This window comes from Coloeus monedula, assembly GCF_965178545.1.
Source record: "Coloeus monedula genome assembly, chromosome: 7".
Lineage (NCBI taxonomy): Eukaryota > Metazoa > Chordata > Aves > Passeriformes > Corvidae > Coloeus > Coloeus monedula.
In genome coordinates, this window is record NC_138787.1 from 21289985 (window position 1) to 21313691 (window position 23707).

The 23707-nt window shown below is 38.3% G+C and overlaps 1 protein-coding gene across 1 annotated transcript in view; it reads left to right on the top strand.

Moving 5' to 3' along the window:
* Positions 1 to 23707, top strand: part of STK39 (serine/threonine kinase 39) — a gene marked incomplete at its 3' end in the record, with an annotated part of 86615 nt that overhangs the window by 16493 nt on the left and 46415 nt on the right. The window contains exons 2-10 of the mRNA XM_082285416.1: positions 2784 to 2892; positions 7858 to 7966; positions 9291 to 9432; positions 11600 to 11655; positions 13293 to 13402; positions 13501 to 13602; positions 13791 to 13924; positions 17216 to 17264; positions 17371 to 17436. Coding sequence (XP_082141542.1) covers positions 2784 to 2892; positions 7858 to 7966; positions 9291 to 9432; positions 11600 to 11655; positions 13293 to 13402; positions 13501 to 13602; positions 13791 to 13924; positions 17216 to 17264; positions 17371 to 17436 — 877 coding nt within the window. The remainder of the gene's footprint in view (positions 1 to 2783; positions 2893 to 7857; positions 7967 to 9290; positions 9433 to 11599; positions 11656 to 13292; positions 13403 to 13500; positions 13603 to 13790; positions 13925 to 17215; positions 17265 to 17370; positions 17437 to 23707) is intronic.

Here is a 23707-nt window from a genome sequence, read left to right on the forward strand (position 1 = left end):
TGTAAAGGCTTCATGGTTTATCCAGCCTGAGCTTTCATTATAGTGTATCAATTTCCCAAACAGAGACTGGGTGTCAAACTGTGCTTTGGTTATGGTGTAGTTAGTATTCTCTGCTTTGAGGGTTTTGGAAGACTCATAAGGTACAATGTATCTGAAGAAGCCCTACCTTCTGACAAGGAATGGTTGACTGTAATCTGTTCTATGCAATCATTTTCTGTGATCCTAATTTGTTTTGCTAAGTGGTTGTCTGTGACAATTTAGTTTCATTGTATGATAGTGCATTACTTCTGTAGTCTGTTAGCTCTTGACTGAAATGCTTATCTGGGTAGTCTGGTTTCTAATAGCTGCTCCTCTGGAACACTTCATGCTTCTACTTGTTTAGTTGATGAGACAAAAGGAGTCATCTGACCAGATGTGAAAGCTTCAGGTTTTCCTTACCTTTATCCTTGGTGGTTCACCTTGTGAGCCAGAGAACATCTTTAAGAGGAAGGAGGCATACAGCTACTTAGTGTCTGTCTCCTCCTTCAGTACATGAAACTGCTTTTCCAAACAGGTTTTATATGTATGTAGGTCCAACCAAGAATGAAGACTGCACAAGTTCACTTTACTCTCAAACTAGAGTGTATTGTGTATTAGAGTATTAAATAAGCAGGAGAAAGAAGAAACGAGGTATGTTGGCATCAGTCTAAACCTAGAAAGCTTTCTTTATTGTCAGCGCATCTTAATAATGTGGTGAAGAACATGCCATTGTAAGTCATCTCTGTCTGAGAAGAAAACACAGAAAAATGTACTTTTTTTTTTGTAATTTAATTTTTCCAAAATGTTTTGAAGTGTTACTTGCTGTCATATAACTTGAGGAAGCAGTCAAGATTTTATCCTGGCATTGGGTGAATAATTTCTCTGTGTGCTTGTTCTGTTTGTCTTTTTTGTGACCTTTGTATACAAATCTATTTTGAAAGCAAGGATCTTGGTTGTTTTCTACAAGTAGATAAAACTACTGGCATAGATGAAAAAGATACATAAGAAAGATCTTGTTTTTTTTTCCTGTAGACTTAATAGCTAAAAATATTATTTCTCTTGTTTCAATGTACGTCTGTGTAGTCAAAAGTAATGAGAGGATTTGTGTCTTGATGTCTACTGAATGATGAATTCATTAAAGTGATGTAGATGAGTCTTACCTTAGCTGAATTGTGCTGACTCAGCGGTTTCTTCCTTGGGATGTCTAATTTAGTTTTTAAAATCTCTTAAGTCTTTTATTACCTACATTATTGGAATTTTTAAAGGCTTTGTTCTGTAAGCAGACAGAACAGGACATGTCAATATTTGTCTGTGACCACATCCTGCAGAAACATGACTAGTTAGTCCTGTTGAGATTTTTTTTTTTGAGAGACTTTTTTTTTTAAAGATGAGCTCAGAATTTAGACATGAAATTCATGCACAGTTAAAAAGCTTTGTGATTTGAGTGAAAACATCATGTGAACCAACAATACATGAAAATAGCTAAGCAAATAGCAATTAAAACATGTGCAATAACTTTCAGTCATGAGGTATTGTTGGTGCTGTTTTCAGATGTGCTGAGGGGAAAGCTCTCAATTGTTCTTAAGTCAGCTGGTAACTGAATCCATGTTTGTAGAGCTTGACAATAAAAGGCTTTTTGTTCACAATTTGTATTCATCTAAGATGTGCCAAATAAATAGAACATAGGTTATAAGCGGGCCAATATAACATGTTGCTCAAATGACTTACTAGAAGTCCATAATTTATATTGAAATATTTAGAATTACAGGTAGAAGCCTGTTGGGAGCTTTTAGATTTCTGCATGCATGAGCACAATGCAATTATTTGAGGAAGCGCACATTGCTGTATTTGACATGGCAGCAAGATGTGCAACTTGAGCTAAACTTCTTCTGGATATTACTTGCAATCATTTCATTAATTTAGTGAGGCAATACTGACTGGGGCAATGCCAGTGGGTGCTTGATAAAAGAAGCAACAATACCTTTTACTCCTGTGGTTCACAAATAAAGCGTACTAGAGAAAATTATTCTATTCCTTTACCCCAAATTTGTTCAGTTCCCATGGGCTTTGTTATCAGTGTATTTGTGTGGCCATATGTGATTTGCATGCCAAGTAAGCATGAGCGACTTTCTCTGCTGGGCCATTCACTAACCTGCATCTTCTCACTGGTGGTGTGATACTTGTGCTCTTCACAAAAATCAGCATGCTCTTTGTAGGGTGTTACTCTAGCCGTGATGAATGAGCAGGAACACTGGTGGAACTGTAGAAGATTTGGCACGTACAGTTTACTGATTTTTTTCTGTTCATTGGATAGGGGAACAAAAAGCCTGGTTAAACAGGGACTGACCTGAAAGAACAGAAAGAAATAATATTGGATAAAGCACAGTACCCACCTCTCCGTGTAACACTTTAAATTGTATCAATCATGCAGGTCATGTTCTTGATTAAAACAGGTGTATCCAAAGACAGAAGTGTAATGGTTCCCAAACTATGAAATGCGTTGAGGTGGTGGTTATGTCTTGATAAGTAAGTTGTTGACTTTGGAATTTTTTATGGAGTATGGAAAAGAACCTTTCAGGTTTTTCTTTTCCATCTGACTGGTGTGGAAGGTGTCTTGCTAGTGGAAAGATATGCATGTGGGGAAAGCACTGAAAAAGGATAAGCAGCAGATTTGAAGTTCTTTGTCAGTATGGCCTTCTTACACTGGTCGCTGGTTTAGCTCCTATTACATTAAGACTGTTCCTTTTCTGCCCTTTTTCAGGTAGCGGTGCTACAGCAGTTGTCCAGGCAGCACTGTGCAAACCCAGGCAAGAACGTGTAGCAATAAAGAGGATCAACTTAGAAAAATGCCAAACCAGTATGGATGAATTACTTGTAAGTAAATCAGGGGGCAGTATGTTACATGGAAACTTACCTTCTACTTTGACTTTGTTTTTTGCTTGGTCCAAGAGTGAGGTTAGAATTTTATGTAGGATGTGACAGAAGGATTTGGAAATGATCTGAAAGACTTACACTGTTCCCTAAAGATACAATTTTCTAATGTATATTTTCTAAGGTCAAAAAAATGAGATGTGCAAACTTGAATCTTGGGATAATCAACTTGGGATAACTGTGGGAAGATCCTAAACTCTTGTTTTCTGGAAGCTCAATTTATAAGAAATTACTGTCTGGTTGTCTGTCTTTTTTTAATACTGAGGAAAGATACATTTTCCTTTGGTTAAACACTGATTAAAAATATGAAGGTAAAATTTAGTAGGTCTCCTTAAAATATCTGAAGCACCAAAACATGTTGGATCATTTTGTAATGATAACTTTTAAGGAGAAAAGGAGGAATGGCTACACTGCCATCCACACAAGGAAACTTTTGTTAAAGCTAATAACACACATTCATCCGATAGGCCATAACAAGAATGTTTGAAGAATGTTACTTGTTTGGGCCACTGATCAGAGAAGAAAGGGACCTGTAAGAGGCCATTTGTAAAGGAACCGCAGGAGTTTTTCCTCTGCACTGGTTATGGCAATCCAGACAAAGTCACAAAGAACTGTTAAACCCCAAAACCTATTGCTTTCTAATGCTCCTAGTTAGGTGCTTATGAGACTAATGCGTGTTTATATATAGGCAGCATAACAAGATTTGAAGAACACAAAACCATTCTAAAAGTGAGAACACTTTCTTCTGTTCCACAGGTTATACTACTGCCTAGAGACTGTGGGCTTTTTCTAATGCAGAAATTCCTGCCTCTGAAGGAAATGATCTCCTCAGCAGGGAATTGCCAGTGCAAAAGCTATCTTGAATTTGATACAGAGGGTATGGTCCGTCCAGTTTCTTCAGATAAAATGGCTTTTTTACAGTGGAGGACCCAAAATGCTCTTCCCCTGGTGATTGATGGCATTCACCTTCAGTTTATGTGACAGCTTGTATGTGACATTGTTGTGCTTTTTACGAGGACTGTGATAGTGGAAGTTACTTCTGAGGTAGTGAGGATTCTGTCAACTGAAAACTCAAAAGATAAATTCTGAACTGTCTTTAAAAGAGAACAGCCCAAGGTGAGATGGTGCATGATGTATTAACAGCTACAGTCCCCAAAGAACATTTCTATAAAAAGATAAATACTAATAATTGTAACATAAAATGGTCAAAATTGGATCTTTTTGGTTAGAATTTGGTCTAATACTGGGAATTAAGAATTAAAATGTTACAAGCGAACAAGCAAAGCCAGACAAAACTGCCAAAAATCTGCAAGAGAAATTCATGCGGTCTGGAGAAATGATTGCGGTTAATTACCAGCTTGTAAAAAGTTACCTTCCCAAGTGCTTGAGTGTCTTTACTGTTGACATGTCTCCACTGTCTGTCAAATGAGGCAGTAGGTCTTGAATTTTTGGTCCTATATTGCTTTCTTTTGGTACAAAGACAACTGTCCATATCATCTTTTTTATTTTTTAGCATAAGTCAATTTCTGCTTTTCTGTGCTCAGATTTTTTGTTCCTTTTGTTGACCTGTTTTGATCTGAACATGAAATCTGGTTTTCCTGGTTCCTGATTAGGAGACCTAAAGAAGCGCGTACACATATGTGCATGCATTATACATACATAATTAACTTTTTTCTGTGAGGCTCAGTATACTTACGACTCAGTTCTATTAGAGAAACTTTAAAATTTTGAAAAATAGAGACTTTTTCTGGAAAAAGGCGTAATTGACCTTCAAAACTCTTGTTACAACTGTACCAACATTTTTATTTCAGTTGATAGTACTTAGAATGTTCTTGCATTTTTGGCAGAATTTGAGTCTAAAAATTTTGAGTCTAATCAGTTTTTAATCACTTATTTTTCTGATGAAACAGTTTTTATTGGCACAGGGATGTTCTGAAACGCTCTGAACATGTTGGTTTTTAAAAGGCTGGTGCTGAGTGCTTATGAATACTGTGCACAGGCGCCCTTCTTAAATTCTCAGCTGTGTGGCCTTCAGAGAAGTGGAAATGCATCAAGCCTGGTGCCCATGTAAGCAGACCTAGGATTTGGGCCAGTGTCAATTAAAATAGAAAGGCGGTGTGGGAGGGAGTTTAAATATTACTGAGGTTACACAAACTGCCAAACTCCTGAAATTCGATACTCTGTTTCCTGCAATGTCCTGTGTTCTCACTATTGTAACCTAAGTGTAACTTAACCCCTTGAGCCAAGGAAAAAGTCCAGTCCTTAGTACTGTCCTGACTGGGTATCTTCCCCGTTCCTTTACCTCCAGTGTTCTAAAACAATCAAAAACTCAAGACTACAATCTAAAGAATGTTCTGTAGAATGGCTGTTTGATTGAACAGATTTTCTGGGCTGTTTGTGTTTCTGCTCTGGGTTGCCCTTGGCGGCAGGATCTCTGGAGGAGCCCTTGGCCCGTGAGGGGCCGTACCCAGGTGGAGGAGGCCTTGGGGACGCACCCGCAGGGCGGTGGCACCTGCCTGGTCACCGGGAGCTGGGCCCGGCCTGGGTGCTGCGGCTGAGCATGGAAAGGAGCTGTCTCGCAGTTGCTTATTAACTGTGTCACCCACCTGCCCTTAGGCTGAAAGACATTTTTATGCAGCTGCTCAGTGAAACTGGATCAGGAATAACCTGGCTGGAAGAGGTTAGCTTTTAACTTGAGCATTTTTCCTGGTGCAGCACACAGATGCCTGTGCTTGTGCAAGCCAGGGAGAAGAGAGGGATGAGGAAGAGACTTACATTGCTGTTACTTTGCTGCTGTTGAATGTCTATGGTGACATGAATGTGAAGAAGGCTCCAGCATGTTCTCCTGGATGTTCCGCTGCAAGCTGTTTCCCTGGAAGTGTATTTTAAGTGAATGCTTTTCTCTCTCATCTGTGCATATCACGGGCCACAGCCAAATAACAGAAGTCTGTGGAGGCTTACTCTTCTATTTGTGATAGGAGCTTTCTAGAACTGCAAGTCTGAAATTAATTCTTTCCTGACTAAAATTTCATCCCTTATCTCTCATGAGATACTTTCTGTTTGTTTATTTTTGTTTTGCAAAGACTCTTTGGAAAAAAAAGTCATGAAAGCTGAGACACAAGGTGCCTTTGGCCATGGTTACTGTGGTAGCTCAGTTGTTGTCCATGAGTTGATGCAGGGAGGTAAAATATTCAAAGCACTTTACAGTTAAAGATAGTGAATCTTATCTCAGTCAATTAGTTATATTTCTGCATTATTAATGTCTGAGAAAAATAGATGAGGTGCATTTTTGCCCAGTGGTGTCAGGTGGACTTTTTGAGTCACTGTTGTATTACCAGCATAGGAAAATAATAAAACAGTGTAAGAAATTAAATAGTAACCAGGAGTGGGAGAGTTACAGTTAAGGTTTGGAATGGGAGGCTGAATTAAGAACCTGAGATGGTAATTTGTCTTATGTTTAAGATGACGTGTCTTCTGGGATAGGGAAATGTGCCCCACATGTCTGTCTTCTGTTTTCCACCTACTGTCTTCTGGGGGATGAAGGGGACCTGTCTCGAAAATTGCTCTTAATATTCAGGCTCATTGACTTATTATCCAGGCATTCTTCTTTCTGTAGTTCAGGGTTCAGAAGTTGTCTGAGGAGGACAACTTTGGACAACAGAACAAGCTGAAATGTGTGTCAGACTACAGCCTGACTTCAATACCAACAAGCACCATGAGATTAAATCCCAGTCTTTAATACATATAATTAACTTTTTATTAGAAATCAGCTGTGATTTTCAGTGCATTGCAAATAACAAAAAACCTCGTTCAAATCATTGCTAAAATGAGGTTGAAAGTTGAAAATGGCATTTGTGGCAGCTTTAATTAACCTAAGCGGGATCTGCTTGGTGCCTAACTTGCCCAAGTGCTGTTGAGTCAGAGAGAAACACAGTCCATCTCAAAGCAGTTGCTTTTCAGGAAGGGAGGAGAGGAGGAAGAGTTGTTTTTACCTGGATTGGCTTCTGCACTGGCTCACCCTCCAGGAGCATGTCCTCTAGCACCGGGGATGGATTGGGCCTCTTCTTCAGGGAGAAGTATGGTTGTGGCAGCTTAAGTTGGTCTGAGGCCAAACCCTCTGGTACAGAAGAGGCCTCATGCTTCTATGTAAAGGATTGGCAGAAGAATGAGGGTGGCTGGAAAGGTGTTGCAGAGCAATTATGTGAAAGAGTGAATACAAAAAGGACTCTGCTTGAATTAACAGATACAAGGCAGTCATTCTTAATGTGTACAGCTGTGGCATGTCATAGATGGTGTTACTTGGTAGTGCCACGTTGTGCATCTGTTGGTGACTGTGTGTTCCTCTAGTCAATTGTTTCCTATGACTTTTGGTCTGTAATACTGCTTTTTCTCCACTTCTGTTTGATTGCGTGGCTCTGTGTCCACCTGTCCATCTCACAGTAGCTGAGCCACAGGTGCTGTGTCCTTCGTCCGATAGCTTCCTTCCTCCTTTCCTACCTGTTCCCATGGTACTTTTCATATCCCCTTTCAACAGAAAATGCAGTAGATTTTGATCTTGCCTTGCATTTTGTTGTCCAGTCTGTACCCACACTGTCAGCTCTTGGACACTACTCATTCTTCATTGCTTACTGTGAATTTGAGACTTTAACAGTCAGTAATTTCTTTGCTGTTCTCAGAAGAAAAGTGGTGTAGCTATGCCTGAATCTCCTGGCCAAACTTCCCTTGTGTTCTTAGCAATAATGCTTTTTCTTGCATGCAGATCTTTAGGTAAATTAAAATGTTTTAATGCCTTGGTGCATACTCTGTACATACTTTAGTTCTATTATAGTATTTCACTTTGGAAGTTAAACTTTATATTAGCAAAACTGATAGCTGGCTCTGTTGTGTTGGGCTTTGTATTTCTTACAGAAAGAAATTCAAGCAATGAGTCAGTGCAATCACCCTAATGTGGTGACCTATTACACATCTTTTGTGGTGAAGGATGAACTTTGGCTGGTTATGAAGCTATTAAGCGGGGGTAAGTTACTGGTTTTACTTGTTTAGATGCAAGGCAATTGTAGGATTTTTTCCCTAATGTATTACCTTTGAGTTCATTGATCTAAACTAACTAATGAGAAGGGGTAGACACTACATAGGATGAACCTCGAGATGTAGGCATGTTAAGCAGGAATGTGCAACTTTACAAAGTTTGTATATCTGTATTCATAGGACAGGCTAAGAATTACTGAAATACAGTAGTTACATAAACAGAATTAAATTTTCATTCAGAATCAGTATATCAAAATTCTCTATTAAGGCTGTATAGGGAAAACTGATTAGAATTAAGTCAATTCTGGCAATCTGATCTTTTATGGAGTTTCTCTAGGATCCCCTGTATTTTTATAAAAATGCATATATTTCTGGTTTCATAATGAGTATTACTCATTCCTTATTCAAGCAAGATTCATCCTGGGCCAAGTATTACACGTATTGCATCCTTTTTATTGCTTAAGCTAACCAAACACTCATTGCATTTTTTTATGATGATGGTTAATGGTATAAAATTCTTATTTAGTTCTGGAAGAGGGAAAAAGGGGGCTGAACTTAATGTGCTTGTAGTTTAGAAAAGAGAGGCTCCAAAATAAGGTGTGATGGTCCTGGTTGTTACACGATGTTGTTCAAGATTAGTCTTGATGGCAGCAGGCTGCTTCACTATGATGCTGGAAAACAAGGATGGGAAGTGCTTGTAACACTTGTGTTGCATTTGGTTGAATTGGTCAGTTCAAGCAATAGCGAGCCCAGAGCATGAGAGAAACTAGTGATTCATGACAGAAATGTACTGTGAGCTGTTGAATAATGCCTGGATAAAAACAAAATGCTTCCATTAAATGCCTTGAAATGTATAATAACTGAAGTTCAATGTCAAACTGTGTGTCACTGGGAATATTATCATTTGTTTGCATTTGTCTCCTTCCAAACCTGCAGCTGCGTGTTTACATCGTGAACACATGAACCGTAATCTAAACTGGATAATAAACCAAGATCTTTGCAGTACATATCTGTTCAAATATGGGGTACTCCTGAATTTTTAATAAGTGGTTGCTTGGCAAGCTGTTAGCAGATCTTTCTAATGGATCATTAAGTGTTTCAGTATTTTTGACAAAAAGCAGTGCTCTGTATCTCGTTTGGATGGGTTAGTGGTGTGCTTTATTCTAAGAGCTAGTTACATGAAGCATTTACACATACATGCAAAGATTTAAATTGCAGTAGCGTAGAAAGGATGAAGAAATACAGCTTTCTAAAGAATCTGATGTGATAATGCTTTGTATATGCTCTTTTTCTTTCCTGGATCTGTAATACAGGCTCAATGCTTGATATAATAAAGTATATTGTCAACAGAGGAGAGCACAAAAATGGTGTGCTTGAAGAACCCATAATAGCAACAATTCTTAAAGAAGTTTTGGAGGGCTTAGACTATCTACACAGGAATGGGCAAATTCACAGGTAGGAGCATATACATAGTGAAAAGCATTTTCAAAACTGACTGTAGCTTGTTGATTCTGGTCAGCTGCAGTGGCTTGGCTAAACAAGTTGTATTGCTTCTTTCCCATACAGTAAGTGTAATCAGGAATTATCAAGTGCTTGAGCAGATGCTGTAATCTTGGTTGCAGTTTGTCACTAATATTTACTATTTGCCTGGGTCTTTATCCTATCTCTCTTTTCTAGTTTGGATAGGTTTGTGCTGTGATAAGCATGCCAGAACTGTGGTCTGTAGTCCTGTTCCTGCTGGTGCTCCAGCTACCTAATCTGATTCTAGTTTATGGGATATGTTTTGTGACTTGGTTATTGTGTTGCACAGTAAACCTGTAATCTTGGGTGCTTGGGGACTCCTGTCAAAATGCCAAATGATTTTTTTTTTCCCGGTAGTCAGTAAATATCTATCACAACTCTACAGACCTTTTTTTATGACCACACGTGAAGCTGGGCTTGGTACTGTGGAACTGCATCTTAGTGTATATGCATCTAATGATTGCTGTCTTCTGTATATTCTCTCTCCACTGACTTCCTCTATGTAAATTGTGCAGATCCCTTGGGGTGGTCTGTACATATCTACTGTAGGAACCCTGAGGTTGTTCCCACTGTTTCATTGTTGGAAGTGTGTTCTGACCTTCCTATTAATTTTATGGAGGTGAATTTTTCTTCTAAGGAATGTGCCTGCAGTGGATTCTCTGTTTCAAGCTGTTTCAAGCTCTGTTTCTTTTATCCTAAAACCAGGTTTGCTGCAGATAGGACTCTCAGAATGGAGGTGGTACAGATGTAGCACAGTAACTGTTTTTTATGTGTACTTCTTATATCTCATAAACGAACTGTCACTGATGTAAAGCAAGAGCTGTTTCCTCCTTTTGCAGAGAGAAAATTGAGATAAATGGATAAATAAAGTACAGTTATTTTGACTTCTGGTCTGGAATTCCAAAGATCTGCCTCAGGTCTTAATTCACAGTATTCTTTTAAGATGATATTGCTGTGAAGGGCACATTCATGAGATTTTAAGGATAACAGGACTCTTTGAGGTCAGATTTGTGAATTCCCCTTGTCTATTCTTAAAGTACCTTAAGATGAAAAGAGAGATCTGTATGATACATCTGAGATTTCTCCTTTTTTAAACTGGGCAGAAGTCCTGTTGAAAACTGTGCCTTCAACTTCCTATGTACATTATGGGTGAATGCTGTGGTACAGTTCACGGAATACTGTGTCAAGTGGCATTTGTTAGTTGGAGATGTTTTCAGAATTATTCAGGGATCTTGTTCTGTTGTTTCAGTACATTATTTTTTATATGCTTATATATATATGTATCTTGTATTGTATGAGGAAACAGGTTATGTTACCTTTCAGTAGTAATGTAAATTCAATAAAACTTGGAAAGATTAATTTTCTCAAGTCTTGTTATGATAGATTCTGTATGACAGTATTAAAATGTGCATTAAGAATGGGGTGCATGTTTCTATAAAAAAAAAAAAACCAAACCAAAACAACCACAAAGTTTTCTTCTGATCATTACATGTGAAGAGTGTGTTAAATGGATATTGTTAAGTTTTAAGCACATACTAAATTTTGAACACATTCAGTGCCAAGTAGCATTTCATCACTATACCCTATAGCAAAATATGGCTGCGATTCCTGAGCTTTAACAGCTTAATTGGGTAGAAATGTACAGTGCATTTACCTTTCTTGAAGATAGGTCTCTTCTCTGAAGAGATCAAAGAGGAGAATTTTTTTTCAACTTTCTTCTTTATTAGTGGTGCACTTGGATGTGAAAAAGCATTACTTCTTCGTTTAAAGCTCTGGAAGTTTTCAGTTTGTGAGAATATGTTTGTAAAAGGTGGTAAAACAGACTTTGGACCTAAATACCTATTTTCTTAAAAACTATCCCTGAATTCTGCTCATTTTATGCTAAAGCTGAATTCTGGTCTTTTTATACCTGAAAATTTGTGAGTTTGAGTTCTGCACTCTGTTTTAATGTTATTCAGTTACATTTTGCACTTCAGCTTCCTTTTTCTGGTTTAAATCTGAATATGCTGTCTTTTGAAACTATTCAAGTGTACAATATTTATTTGTTTGCATAAAATGTGCAGTATACACTTTCATGCTAACCCCTGTTTGTACATTGTAGAGATTTGAAGGCTGGCAACATTCTTCTGGGTGAGGATGGCTCTGTTCAAATAGCAGGTAATGGTGGTGGTAGAGTAATGGATAAATAAAAGAAAAAGGTAATTGCAAGCTGGACCAACTGATATCAAGGGCAGAAGTTTTTCTGTTGGCTTTTAACTATTCCTTTTGGGGTGCTGTAGCCACAAGTTACCCAGTTTCAGATTTCAGGATTCTTGATTAATGATACTTGACTCAGAAATTATTCAGTATTTCTGTGTCCCATCAAATATGTAAGGGAACTTTCTGATGTCCTCTTAGTGTTTCCATGTGATCCACCCATGAACTTTAAACAGCTTGCAAATAGTAGAAACTGATATTTCTGTTGATTTCATTTTTTTTTCTGCAAGTAGTTGTAATAGTTCTTGGGGATCCAACAATCTGTGTGTACTGCCCTTCATAAGGACTTTGACTATAAGTTAACTAGTCACTGAGATGCATGAGATATATCTCGCTGGGAATTATTTTTGGCATATCTGCCATTTGTCTGGCAGTGCTGTCTGTTGGATGCAGTTTAGCATCTTCAGCGTCCTCTGAGTGCCTTAATGTGCTTCTTGAGCTGTAGTCTGTAAGAATAAGATTATTTGGCCTCCTAAGAGCAAGGCTCATATCCCATCTCTCAAAATGGTATCAGATTATCTGGAAAACAGAGGGAGCAGGTGGTGATATCTGCCTGTTCCCTCAGCACAGTGCCAGGCCTTCCACAGTCTATAGTCGGTGACAGAGCACTGAAAGCCCTCGCTAATAAAAATGACTATAGACAGAACTTGTAATTTTTGTATAAATGATGCTTTCAAAGTACCATGTAAACATGTATTTTAAGGGCTTTAATATGCCAGTGTCAAATAATGATAAAACTACGTTTTTCTGTAGTTACTGGAGGGCTTTTTTTTTCAGCCTTAAAATCAGGTAACAATAGGAAAGCAGTAGGAAATAAATTGAAGTCTATAGTAAACTACTCTATATCAGTATAACTGGATTGTAAATAGTACAGTTGCAAATACATATAGCTCCATTAAAAATTGACAGTATTTCTGCATACATTGGGAACCTGCTCTTTCTTCCACTTACACACCTACCTCTCCCCTACAGCCGTTGCTGATGTAGTAATGAGTTACCAGAACACTGAGCTTTTTTTTTTCCCCCCTTCTATTTTAGAATTTGGAAAAAGCTATTCATGTCCTGATCTACTATTAAATACATATTATTGATGACTTTGCTGATTATCTTTGATTTGTAAAATTCCTGTAAGAATTTAAATTACATACGATATTCCCTCTTGTTCAAATCATGTTCATATTTAGTTGCTATGCAGAAGAAGCTCCTTATGTTTGAACAACAGCAGATATAAACCTTGGCACAAAGTGCATATTTGAAAACCTTAAGTGACAGATGTACTGGAGTCCTTTGCAACCTTATTCAGGAAGGCACATACTGAGAGGTTAAACTCGAGGATGTTTTTGTGAGGATTTCCTTGATAAAACTATACCATCTATTCCATAGGGTTTCATGAACAGTTTGTTGTGCAGCAAAGGTCAGCTCTACAATGGAGAATTTCTATAAGTATACCCTTAGGAGCTGACTTAATTTCTAAAATGTAAAACTTTTGCTTTGTTATTGGTAGTTTAACAGATTTCAACTTTCCTCCTCTTTCCCAGATTTTGGTGTTAGTGCATTTTTAGCAACTGGAGGTGATGTTACTCGTAACAAAGTAAGAAAAACATTTGTTGGTACTCCCTGTTGGATGGCACCGGAAGTAATGGAGCAGGTATTTCTAATGCCAATAAAAAATTTAAAACATTTTGTCTTTTAATTTTGGAACTTGAGACATTACCACCTTGGTTTTCCCTTCTGATTCTGTTTCAGGTGCGAGGTTATGACTTCAAGGCCGATATGTGGAGTTTTGGGATAACAGCCATTGAGTTAGCAACAGGAGCAGCACCTTATCACAAATACCCTCCTATGAAAGTAACAGTCACTTTGTATTACTTAATGCTGTTAGCTGTATTATTAATGCTGCTAGTAGTTAGTACTACTTCATTTTCAATAGCAACTTAGGGTATCTAAATAGATGTATTCTGTGTAGTATTTTTTCTCTTCTAATTTCTACATTTCAGATTGCTTTTGCTCACACCTCATTTTTGGGTTTATTTTAGGTGTTAATGCTAACGCTTCAAAATGACCCTCCCACTTTAGAGACAGGTGTAGAGGACAAGGAGATGATGAAAAAGTATGGCAAATCCTTTAGAAAACTAATCTCTTTATGCCTTCAAAAAGATCCTTCCAAAAGGTAGGTCACTATTGCCATGTAAAATGGAATTATTTTTAAAAATATACGGACTACTTTTAAGTTACAGTTAAGACATAATCTTTAAATGTGTGATTTGAATTTTGTAAATGGCAGCCTTCAGTCACCTCCATCTGAGGAGAAGAAATTGCCTCTTAACTGTTTTTTAAGTTTACTTCTTCTGATTGTTAACTTAATATGTTTATACTTAAACACAGTATTGAACTGAACTCCGATCAAACAAAAGTCCTTGCTCTACATCTTAATTTCTCATCTGAAGCAAGATATAAATCTTGATACTGTGCACAAGTCTAACAAGACTGTTCAGATTGATCAGCAGAACTGTTGGTAACCAAATATATCATTCTCTTGGCCTTTAAAAGAAATTAAAAATAAATAATTTTATGTTGATTTTTCTCATTTTGTGACATAAACTTATTGTTGCTTTTAATTGGGGTATTTCCAGAGAAAATTACTTACTAAGATGTGTTTATTTTTTTACTGTAAAGTTAGGGCCTTCAAGCTTGTTGGGTTTTCCTCATGCTTATGTAGGGAATTGCATGTCATGGTATCTTCGCTGTTTGTTCTTTCTTGCTATGTTTTTTGAATAGCCAAGATGACGAAAGTATTAAACATCTATTCTAAAACCATAGAATGAGGTCCCAAGTTCCCTGAGTGATTAATTTATTTATTCATTTTTATGCAGACCCATTTTTTTAGGCTTTTTTTTCTGAAGAGTTCTAGGAAGCACATTCTAATTAACATTAATTCCTAAGGTATTTAGTATATCACTGTTTTCTAGAGTTTCAGAGTATTTCTGGGGAAAGATTTTTCTGAGAGAGTAATCCTGATTGTATGTGTCGTTTATGGTGTATGCTTCCTGAGGTAATACTAGCCTAAGTCCAGGATGTGGTTGTAGGGAGCCAAATTGAAAAAGTGACAGCAGGAATGCTAGAGAACCAGTATAATTAAGAAAAAAGATTGTGGCAACATCTTTGTTCTTTAAATACTTGAAAATTTTTGTTTCACTCGAAGACCATTTGTTTACTGCTTTCAGATTCCCAAACCCCTTACCCTTGTTGGTCTTAGTAGCAAGTCCTGATGCTTTTAAGCTTAGTGCTACAGTTGGCTGCTTACGCATAGGAATGAATAATAATAATAATGGATAATCGAGCTCTTGATAATCAAGCTTCTTTTAGTTTCCATTATCCAGCAATTTTCAGGGCAAGATTAAATTGGTATGACGTAATGAGAAGTAAATAAAAGGAGGTTTTCTTGTCTCCTTGAATACATGATGCTGAGTTACCTGACGTGCAGTAAAGGCATCAGTGTTGAAACAATAGTTTTTAGGGTACTTATTTGAGTTTATACATTTATTAAAACACATGCAATATATTCATACTCAGGATTGCCTTGAATGGAATAATTAGGCTAGCAGATAGATGCTTAGATGTGTGTGCCAGTTACTCTGTACTGGTATAGAGCAATTATTTTTATATGGAGGGGATCATCACTATTTTTCACATTTCTCACAAGCCAGGATGTAATTTTGCACAGAGATCCCTCCAGTAGCTGTCATGTCAGTTGTGGGAGAAGTCCTTGCTCTTTGTGGCAAATTCTAGGACTGGCATTGCACTGCTGTTGTCTGAGACTATGATGTTTTTCTTTTGGGGATCTGTGTGTGGGTGTTTCTCTCCAGTGCCAAGGATGCTGCTCACAGTCCTCAGCTGCAATTCATTGCCACAGCTTGTGTGGAAAAACAGGGCCAGAAAGCATGTCCAGACCAGTTCAGAAGTGTCTGGCATAATTAATGGTAGAGGAATGGAGAACACTAGTTTGGATAAAACTTCACTAAAATGTAGCTTTTAAGTGTGCATAGCCATGTTATGAGATGTGATGGTACTGTACTTTGAGAACTTTAAAACTTTGACACAGAAGCTGATTTTTCTTTTTCATAGTTTCCCTTCCTTTTTGCTCATCCAAGATACATGTCTGAATTACTACTGAGCCTGGTGGTCTCCACAGAACCACTAATCAGAACTCCTTTATTGTAGAGCTTGGTACTTGGGAGGTGAAGAAAAATACATGCTCTATGGAACCTACTGTCTGTGTCTAAATTGAATTCTTTTTGTTAATGTCAAGAGTTGTTTCATTATTTCTTGCAGGAGTGAGCTGATATATATGTACATGCTATATACTACTCCTCTTCTGCTCACTTACTTTTCAGATCTGTCCTTGAAGAAATAAACTAGGTCAGATTTTGGGGGTTGTTAGAGACTGAGATTTTTCCAAATGGAAGTTTTCTCAGTGTCTTACCTTGTTTGTGCTATATTCAATCTTTTGCTGGAATTCAAATGGAAAACTAGAGCAGATGTTGCATCTGCTTATTTAGAAATTATGAATCTTGAAGATTTTGACTTCCCTAAATTTAGCTGTGTCAAAATTAGTCCTGGATGGTGGTATGGGCTCTTAATGGAAATGATGGATGATTTTACCTCATTCCAAGAGATGCATTGCTTTCTCTCCAGAGTCTGCTTCAGTACCAGAGTCTGGCTTTGGCTAAATAAGTAGCTTTTTGGATCCCTGCAGCTAGGGAGACAAAACCTGCTGTTGGAATCACTTTGGTAGCTGTGAGATTGTGGTTATCTCTTGGTAATGCTGAAACAGACTTAAACAGAACTGAAAGTAAAAATGAAGTGTGCCAGTTTTTACCTTACAGCTGTTGCTTTGATTTGTATTTGTGTGTTTGAGTGGAAGATGATCCTGATGACCCTCTTTGGTTTATGCATCATGTTAATAGTGTCAGTATAGTTTGTTGTGAATACCTGCTGACATCAGTGAAGTAAAAGAATGCCCATAGGAGGTACTGATGCTGCTGTTTGGAAAATGTAATTATGCTTTTATTGCTGTGGAGCAAAGTTTTAGTTGTATTTGTAGAGTCATTTGGGGAAGAAAACAATACCTGACTTTTTTTGGGGGGTTTTTTTTGTTTGTCTTATTTGGTTTTTTTTAAAGGTTAAATGCATTTGTGTTGAACAAAAAAGGGGGGAAAATTGACAGCTTAAGAGACTTTTTTCCTCTCTCTTTTGGTATTTTTGCCATAGAGAGGCTTAATTTTTTTCATGTGTGGTAAGTGAGTTTGTGTGAATTAATTCTGTAGCTATGATCATTCATTCCCCATTCATACAGTACTAATTCAAAAGTATTAGAGACGTACTGTTTAACTAACGTCTTGTACTGTATTCACTGAGAGGGGTCTTTGTTTTCTGTTCTAATTTATTATTGATCTTTCAGGCCCACAGCAGCAGAACTATTAAAATGCAAATTTTTCCAGAAAGCCAAGGTAAAACGTTTAACCCTATGAGTAAATTTTGCTCTGCCTTAAAATCTATGTGAAATTTCTTCTTTCCTTGTAATGATTTTTAATTTAACAAATGTTGGTTTTGCAGAATAGAGAATACCTGATTGAAAAGCTTCTCACTAGAACACCCAATATAGCACAAAGAGCGAAAAAGGTGAGTGCATTCACATATTATTCTTGACTGGTGTGGAGGAGAAAGCAAGGACTCCTCAATTGCCTTACATTTTTAGTTGGCTGACTAAGCCATTCTTTTAATGTAATATTCAGAGATAGTGAATGTTGAATGAATGTTTTCTGCAGCCTTGCTTTCTCTAGGAAGCCCTGAGGCATTTTGACCTCCTTTCTGGCCTTGTCAAAATGATACATGACGTTCGTCATACTTGATACGATTTTTTTCTCACTTCCTCTTAGAAAGCTGCAGGTGAAGTAGTTGTGGGGAAAAAAGGTGGCCTGCTAACATATAGGTTCATAAACTGCAGAATTCATATCTTCATTGATCACCTAGAGAAAGGGTGAAGATACTATAAATAGTATTTATTGACGACTGCCTGGTTCTTTGGATTGTTTCAAATATTATTCCCAAAAAGTCAGGTCGAAACTTCGCAGGAGTGCTGCTGAATTTTTCAGACCAGTGGAGCCTTAGTCCATGGGTGACAGAATTAAACCCACAGCTGTGGCATATGCTGGTATTTCTGTGGTGCCTTTGTCACTTGTATAAATGAGCTTACCAAGTCATGTGCAGCAGAATACAAAAATATTAACTCCTAACAGGTAAGTATTGTAAAACCTTTAAATATGAAGCAGTTCAGAAGAGCTAAGAAACAGGAATGAATGTAGACTCCTGTTTGTTGTGTGTGAAAAATTATGGAACTCCCTTTTTCTTTGCTGTCGTGATTTCACACACCATGTCTCTTCAGTATGAGGTACCTGCTCGGAGACTCCTGAGCCTCTGCAGGTGACAGAGTAGTATGCTGAATCCAGCCTTCTAAAAGCAGGCTTTCTGGGGGGATATTTTGAGGAGGGTATTTCAGCAAAGGAGGTGTTTGAGCCGTTGTTGGCACATCAGTTAGGCCGCAGCTACCCGGACCATCACTTGTACAATTTTCTGTTGTCTTTGGGAGTATTGGTTTGGTGTAATTCTACAACACTGAAATGTTCTGACAGCTGCTGGCTCGTACTTGGAAGAGACAGCAAGATCTGAGTGCTCCAAGTTCCTTCGAATTTTGGAAACTTGTTGACGGTGGGCTCTAAGAGGCTGGAGAAGGAAGGGGTACTGAGAGGGTTTGTGGCAGGGCTCTTGTGCTGAGCAGGTTCGCCCCTGCGAGAGGCGGAGGAGGAGTTCAGGGTTTGGCCGTGTGGTGGCAGCAATGCCCAAGTAAAAAATGATCCAGCTGGAGAAAACCATGCTCTGGTTTTCAGTTTACACCTCTGGTGTGCAGGAGTGATTTAGGCATGTGCTGGTACCAGCCAGGCTTCTGCCAGAGTGTGTGGCTCCTGAGGTTTCGTGTCCCAGCTGTATCCTCGGGTCAGCTTTAGATACTGTGTGTTAACTTCTGCATGCACGCAGGTATACTTATTTATTTGGATAACATAGCACTTGGAATTGTGAAGGGAATGTATGATAGCCTCCTGTACACCACCAGAAATAATTTTCTGAATGACTTTTTTGACAGTTCTTTTTAATTTGAAAGAGGTGTGAATTTTAAGAAATCAAAGCTATACAGTGGTGGAGACAAATTAATATGTCTTTAATTACATCATAAATGGAAAAAGTATTTGGGTTTTAGCTACTGAAAATGCTAAATTATTTATATTTTAGAAGAACACAATATTAAAATTCATTGGGGATTTAAAGTTTAATTCACTTGTTAGAACTTTGCATGTAGCTGCTGTTTTAAGACACCATAAAATATAAATGTACTTTAATAATAAAACTCTGGGGTTTTGTTTAAAAAGCTTGTGTAAGTCGAGTTTGGTTGCTTAAACATTAACATGTAAAATGTCTAAGAGGTTGCTCTTGGAAGAAGTAACCCCTGTAATTGAAAAACTAATGTCACTGGGGCAATAGATAGGAAGGAGCTGGTGTCATCACTGCTTAAATTATCTTCTGTAGCACTTGGTGTAAAATGCTTATGACTAATGATCTGTAGCACCACTGCTAGTACAGATGTCAGATCTGCCCTCTGGTAATCTAATTTTTCTTCCATTTACCACTTGTATAATTGCTTTGCCTTGTTGCCCAGAACTCCAGCCTCAGTTTAGTTTTAACTCTAAATTCTTCTCTCTTGACACAGTGTTCCCATGTTTTGCTTCTGCCTTTAAAGTTTATAGTTGACTATTTTTTTCTAAATATGAGTTTGGGTCTGTTTGTGAAATCCTAAGAGCAGGTCCACGGGTCTTGTATGTGTGAGGAGAACATTTGGTGCTGTAAAGATGTGGCCTGCTTTAAGCCCCAATTTGATAATTAAGCAATGTCTTCACTGTGTGTTTAAAATACTGTCTGACATTAGAATTGTAAGCTAAGTGTTTGTGCACACGTTCCCCCTGTTCCATTTTTTCATTTGCTTTTGATTCTGCTAAATTTTAAATGATGTCCTTCTTGCTTGCCCTAGCCTAGTAATCAAGGATAATGCTGAACCACTCATCCAGGAGGAGCATGTCCTGCCTCTTCCTGTGCAGGACCTGGTTAGATGTATATTGGTACTGACCCACAGGAGTGAGTGTTACACCGTGCAACTTCTTACTGGCAATTGTGGATTTCACTAATGGGACTGCTCACCTGTGAGAGCATTGCTGGTATCAAGAAGAGCTGGGGAGAAGGCTGTGATGAATGGTCCAAGCTCAGTGTGGTTTGGTAAGCAGGGACGTGCTCTGAAGCCACACTTTTGTCATGGATATAAATGTAGGAGCCCTGACAGCCCGTGCCTCTGCCTGGTTAGATGGTGTGGTGGCAGAGCAGCCTGCCCTGTCCTGCTTGGATGAGAGCCGTGTGCACTGCTGGCATAAAACAGCTCACCAGGAGTTTACATATACTATTTATTAACACGTGCTGAAGCAGTTTTAATTTGAACTGAACACTAAGTTGTTCCATTTGTGATTAGGATTGCTGTATTGGAATAGAGCAATTTGAAATTTGAAACAGCTTTTGGAGTTCCACCGTCAGTTTTCAAATCTTGTCACACTAAAAAATTAATTATAACTGTAAGTACTCTGTATGCCTAAAGGCCCTGGGTCAATTTTATGGTTTTATAATCCTATTTTTTTAATTTTTAAAATCTCCTGCATGACTGCCACTTCTACAAAGTCAACAGGGAAAAACATGTATCTGCATTTCATTTTATTGCTGTCTGAAGTGCTGCTAGTAAAGAAAAACACCTAAGCAATAATTGGGCTTAAATTCTATTTTTGGAATGGTGGTATTGCATTGTGCTCTGAATAAAAGCTTTTTTTATAGCTGAGAGTTTTACATTAGAGGGAAAAACCTGTGACAGCATGAAATGATGATTAGTGTGAGTGATACCAGTTTTTATTATACTTCACTAAAAATGCCCTTATGGATGGGTTGGAATTCTAGCTCCTCAGTACAGCTATTTTAAGGTGATGGTCATGTTTCATTATATAAGAAATCATCAGTCCCGTGCATTTAATGAGAAAAATATCATTATATCACAGATTTCCTGGACGGCTATAACAGCATGATTGCATTTCAGCAAGATATACAAGTGCAACATTTCCTTGCTTCAGTAATGGATTTCATCTGGTAGATACATCCTACCAGTTATGTATGTTAGTACAGCTGGACTCCAGCTGAGTTGAAAAACAAAGAGCAACATGAGCTTGAGCTCAGATTGTTAATATAATTGTATATTAATTTTTCTTTGCACGTAAAAAAAAGCTTATTTAAATAACGTTAACGTATAACACACATGCTATACTGGAACCCTTTTTCTGGAAAGCAGCAGCTGAACTATAAATATGTGTTTGGCAAGGCTTTGTGTGAGGGAGGGCCCTCCATTGCAGGGGATTAATTGTTCAGTTTATCCAGAACATTGCTACAAATTTAAAAATATAAATAGTGGAACTGTGTTTATATGGTTGAATATTACTGAAAAAAAAAGGAAAAATTGCCACTCACACCATGTCTGTTACAGTGGAGATACTGCAACACGTGTATCAGACAACGAGGCCCGTGGAAAGAAATATCTATGGACCGATCTCTTGATTTCAGAGAGATGTTTATTTCTCCAGCCGCATGGCCGGGGCTCTGCCGAGGAACTGCTCAATCCCGGGACCCGAGGGTCCTTCTGCCCGCGCAGGGAACACAAACCAACCCATGGGAACGAGGCTGAGCAGGGGCAGGGAAACCCCGTGTCTGTGCCCCCAGGGCCCCTCTGCCAGGGCTCCATGGCGGGGAGGGATACCCCAACATGTCAGGTGATTTTTTTATTTTCAAGAAGTTGTTGGAAGGGAAATTTAATGAAAGCATTTTTTCTGAAAATGTAAATTTGACAGAAATTCACATAATCAGAATGCAGTGCTGGCATTAGCGGGTAGTAGAATTGGAAAGTGTTTTAAGGGGCAGAAACATGCAGTTGCACCAGCTTTATTTTAACGTTTCAAATAAAGGAAGAAGATAGGTTAGTGTTTTTGCCAGCATGTAGTTGTGCCGTTAGATGCAAGGAACTTCATGCAGTATATGGGTTTGTCCATCTTTTCTTTCACAGGGTGCTTTTACTATTGGTGTGGTTGTTTGTGAGGTTGGATTTTGTGCCTTCTCAAATGGATCTAATTGTTACAGAATAGGTGAGCTTTGAAACAGCCCATGGCTTAGTTGAGTGCCTTTGTATTTCAGATATCCATATGCACATCTGAAATAACTTGGATTACTTATTATGGCAGAGTTTAAAAGCTCGGACATGATTAATCTTAGTTGTTAAAACATAGCCCTGTTCTCTATTGGAAGGTGTGTTCCAGTCCATGGGCTGTTATGGTTCCACTTCAGAATTCATTTTTGCAGTGAGTCCCTGTCTCTTGTGTAACTGCACTGATCTGCTCCTTAGCTAATGTTGTGTATATGACCTGTTGGCTTGTTCAAAACCATCTTGAACTTGGACTGATGTGGGGTGGAGTATAATGAGAACTTCTCTGATTAGACTAGTAGCTTTAAGTATTTAGTATTTATCGAAGCTGTTGAAACTTGCAGAACTGGAGGAGGATTTCTTAAAAGTGCTGTAGAAGGACTCGTGATTAAAGAATTAAGACAGGATAAAGGAAGGCCGGGTGTGTATGATGCTGGTGATAGTCTTTGATCAGGAAGTACACCTTTCAAGTAAGCGGAAGATAATCCTATTTTATTGCCCTGTTTTGTAAGGATTTGGTTTTCTGTCGCTGAAAATGTGCAGGAAGGTGCTGGTTTTACCTGTTTACCTTCTGAGAAATTAAACCTCAAACATTTCATTCGCATGACATCCAATACCAGAAAGCATTTCTTGGATTTGGATTAGCTCCCTAAGTGAAAGTGTCTTAATGGAATTAGTTGTTTTTTAATAACTTTCCCAGTTTATAGGCCAAATCAATACTGTGTCAATGCAGGCAGCAACAGCTGGCTAGCTTGGGTCACCTTAGTGCCATGGGGTTTCCTTTCTGGAAAAGACATCCCTTCTGCCTGTCTTTGTTCATAAAGGTAACAAGGAGTTCTGGGAGCATGTGTATTACTTGTAATTTTGTATATTTTTGGGAAGTTTGCTAGGAAAGTCATGCAGGCGGATGAATTACAAAGAGGATTCTCTAAAAGCAAGGTGGCTCAGAAGCAGTATTCCCACCTGTTGCCACTTGCTTAAAGACTGATGGAATAGGTATGTGAGAATTTTTGCTTTTATGTGGCGAAACTAAATATTTAGCCCTCATACTTTAAAAAAAAAAAAAAGGGGGGGGGGGGGGGAAATTAAAAACAAAAAGAGCCCAGGCTCAAGCATCTGAAGAAAGTGTAAAGTAACTATGTTTTCCTGGTTAGACCTTGTAAAGGTTTCAGTACCAAAACAAATTATGTGTCATTTGTTTTGACACTCGTTTTCTCTTGTGCTTGAGCTTGATACTGGTGATATTCTTGTAAGCTCCTGGGGAGAGCTGCAAGGGAGGTAGCAGGACATCCTTGAGGTGGTGTTACCCAGTGATATTATAGGGGAATTAATTTAGTTGAAAAGTGCTCTTGGTTCAAGGAGTTAAAATTATGGCTGGAACTGAAAAGTTCAAGGTTTTAACCAGAACAAGCAGATTAAGGCCAGCAGAGCAGAAGGAAGGGCTGGAACAGTAATAGTTCATTTCTGTTTAGCTCTGAAAAGCAGCTCCATGAGAAGGTTATTCCAGCAGTCCATCTGCAGCTAAAGTCAGACAGTATGTGAAGAGAAAGTGAGTGTCAGGGATGC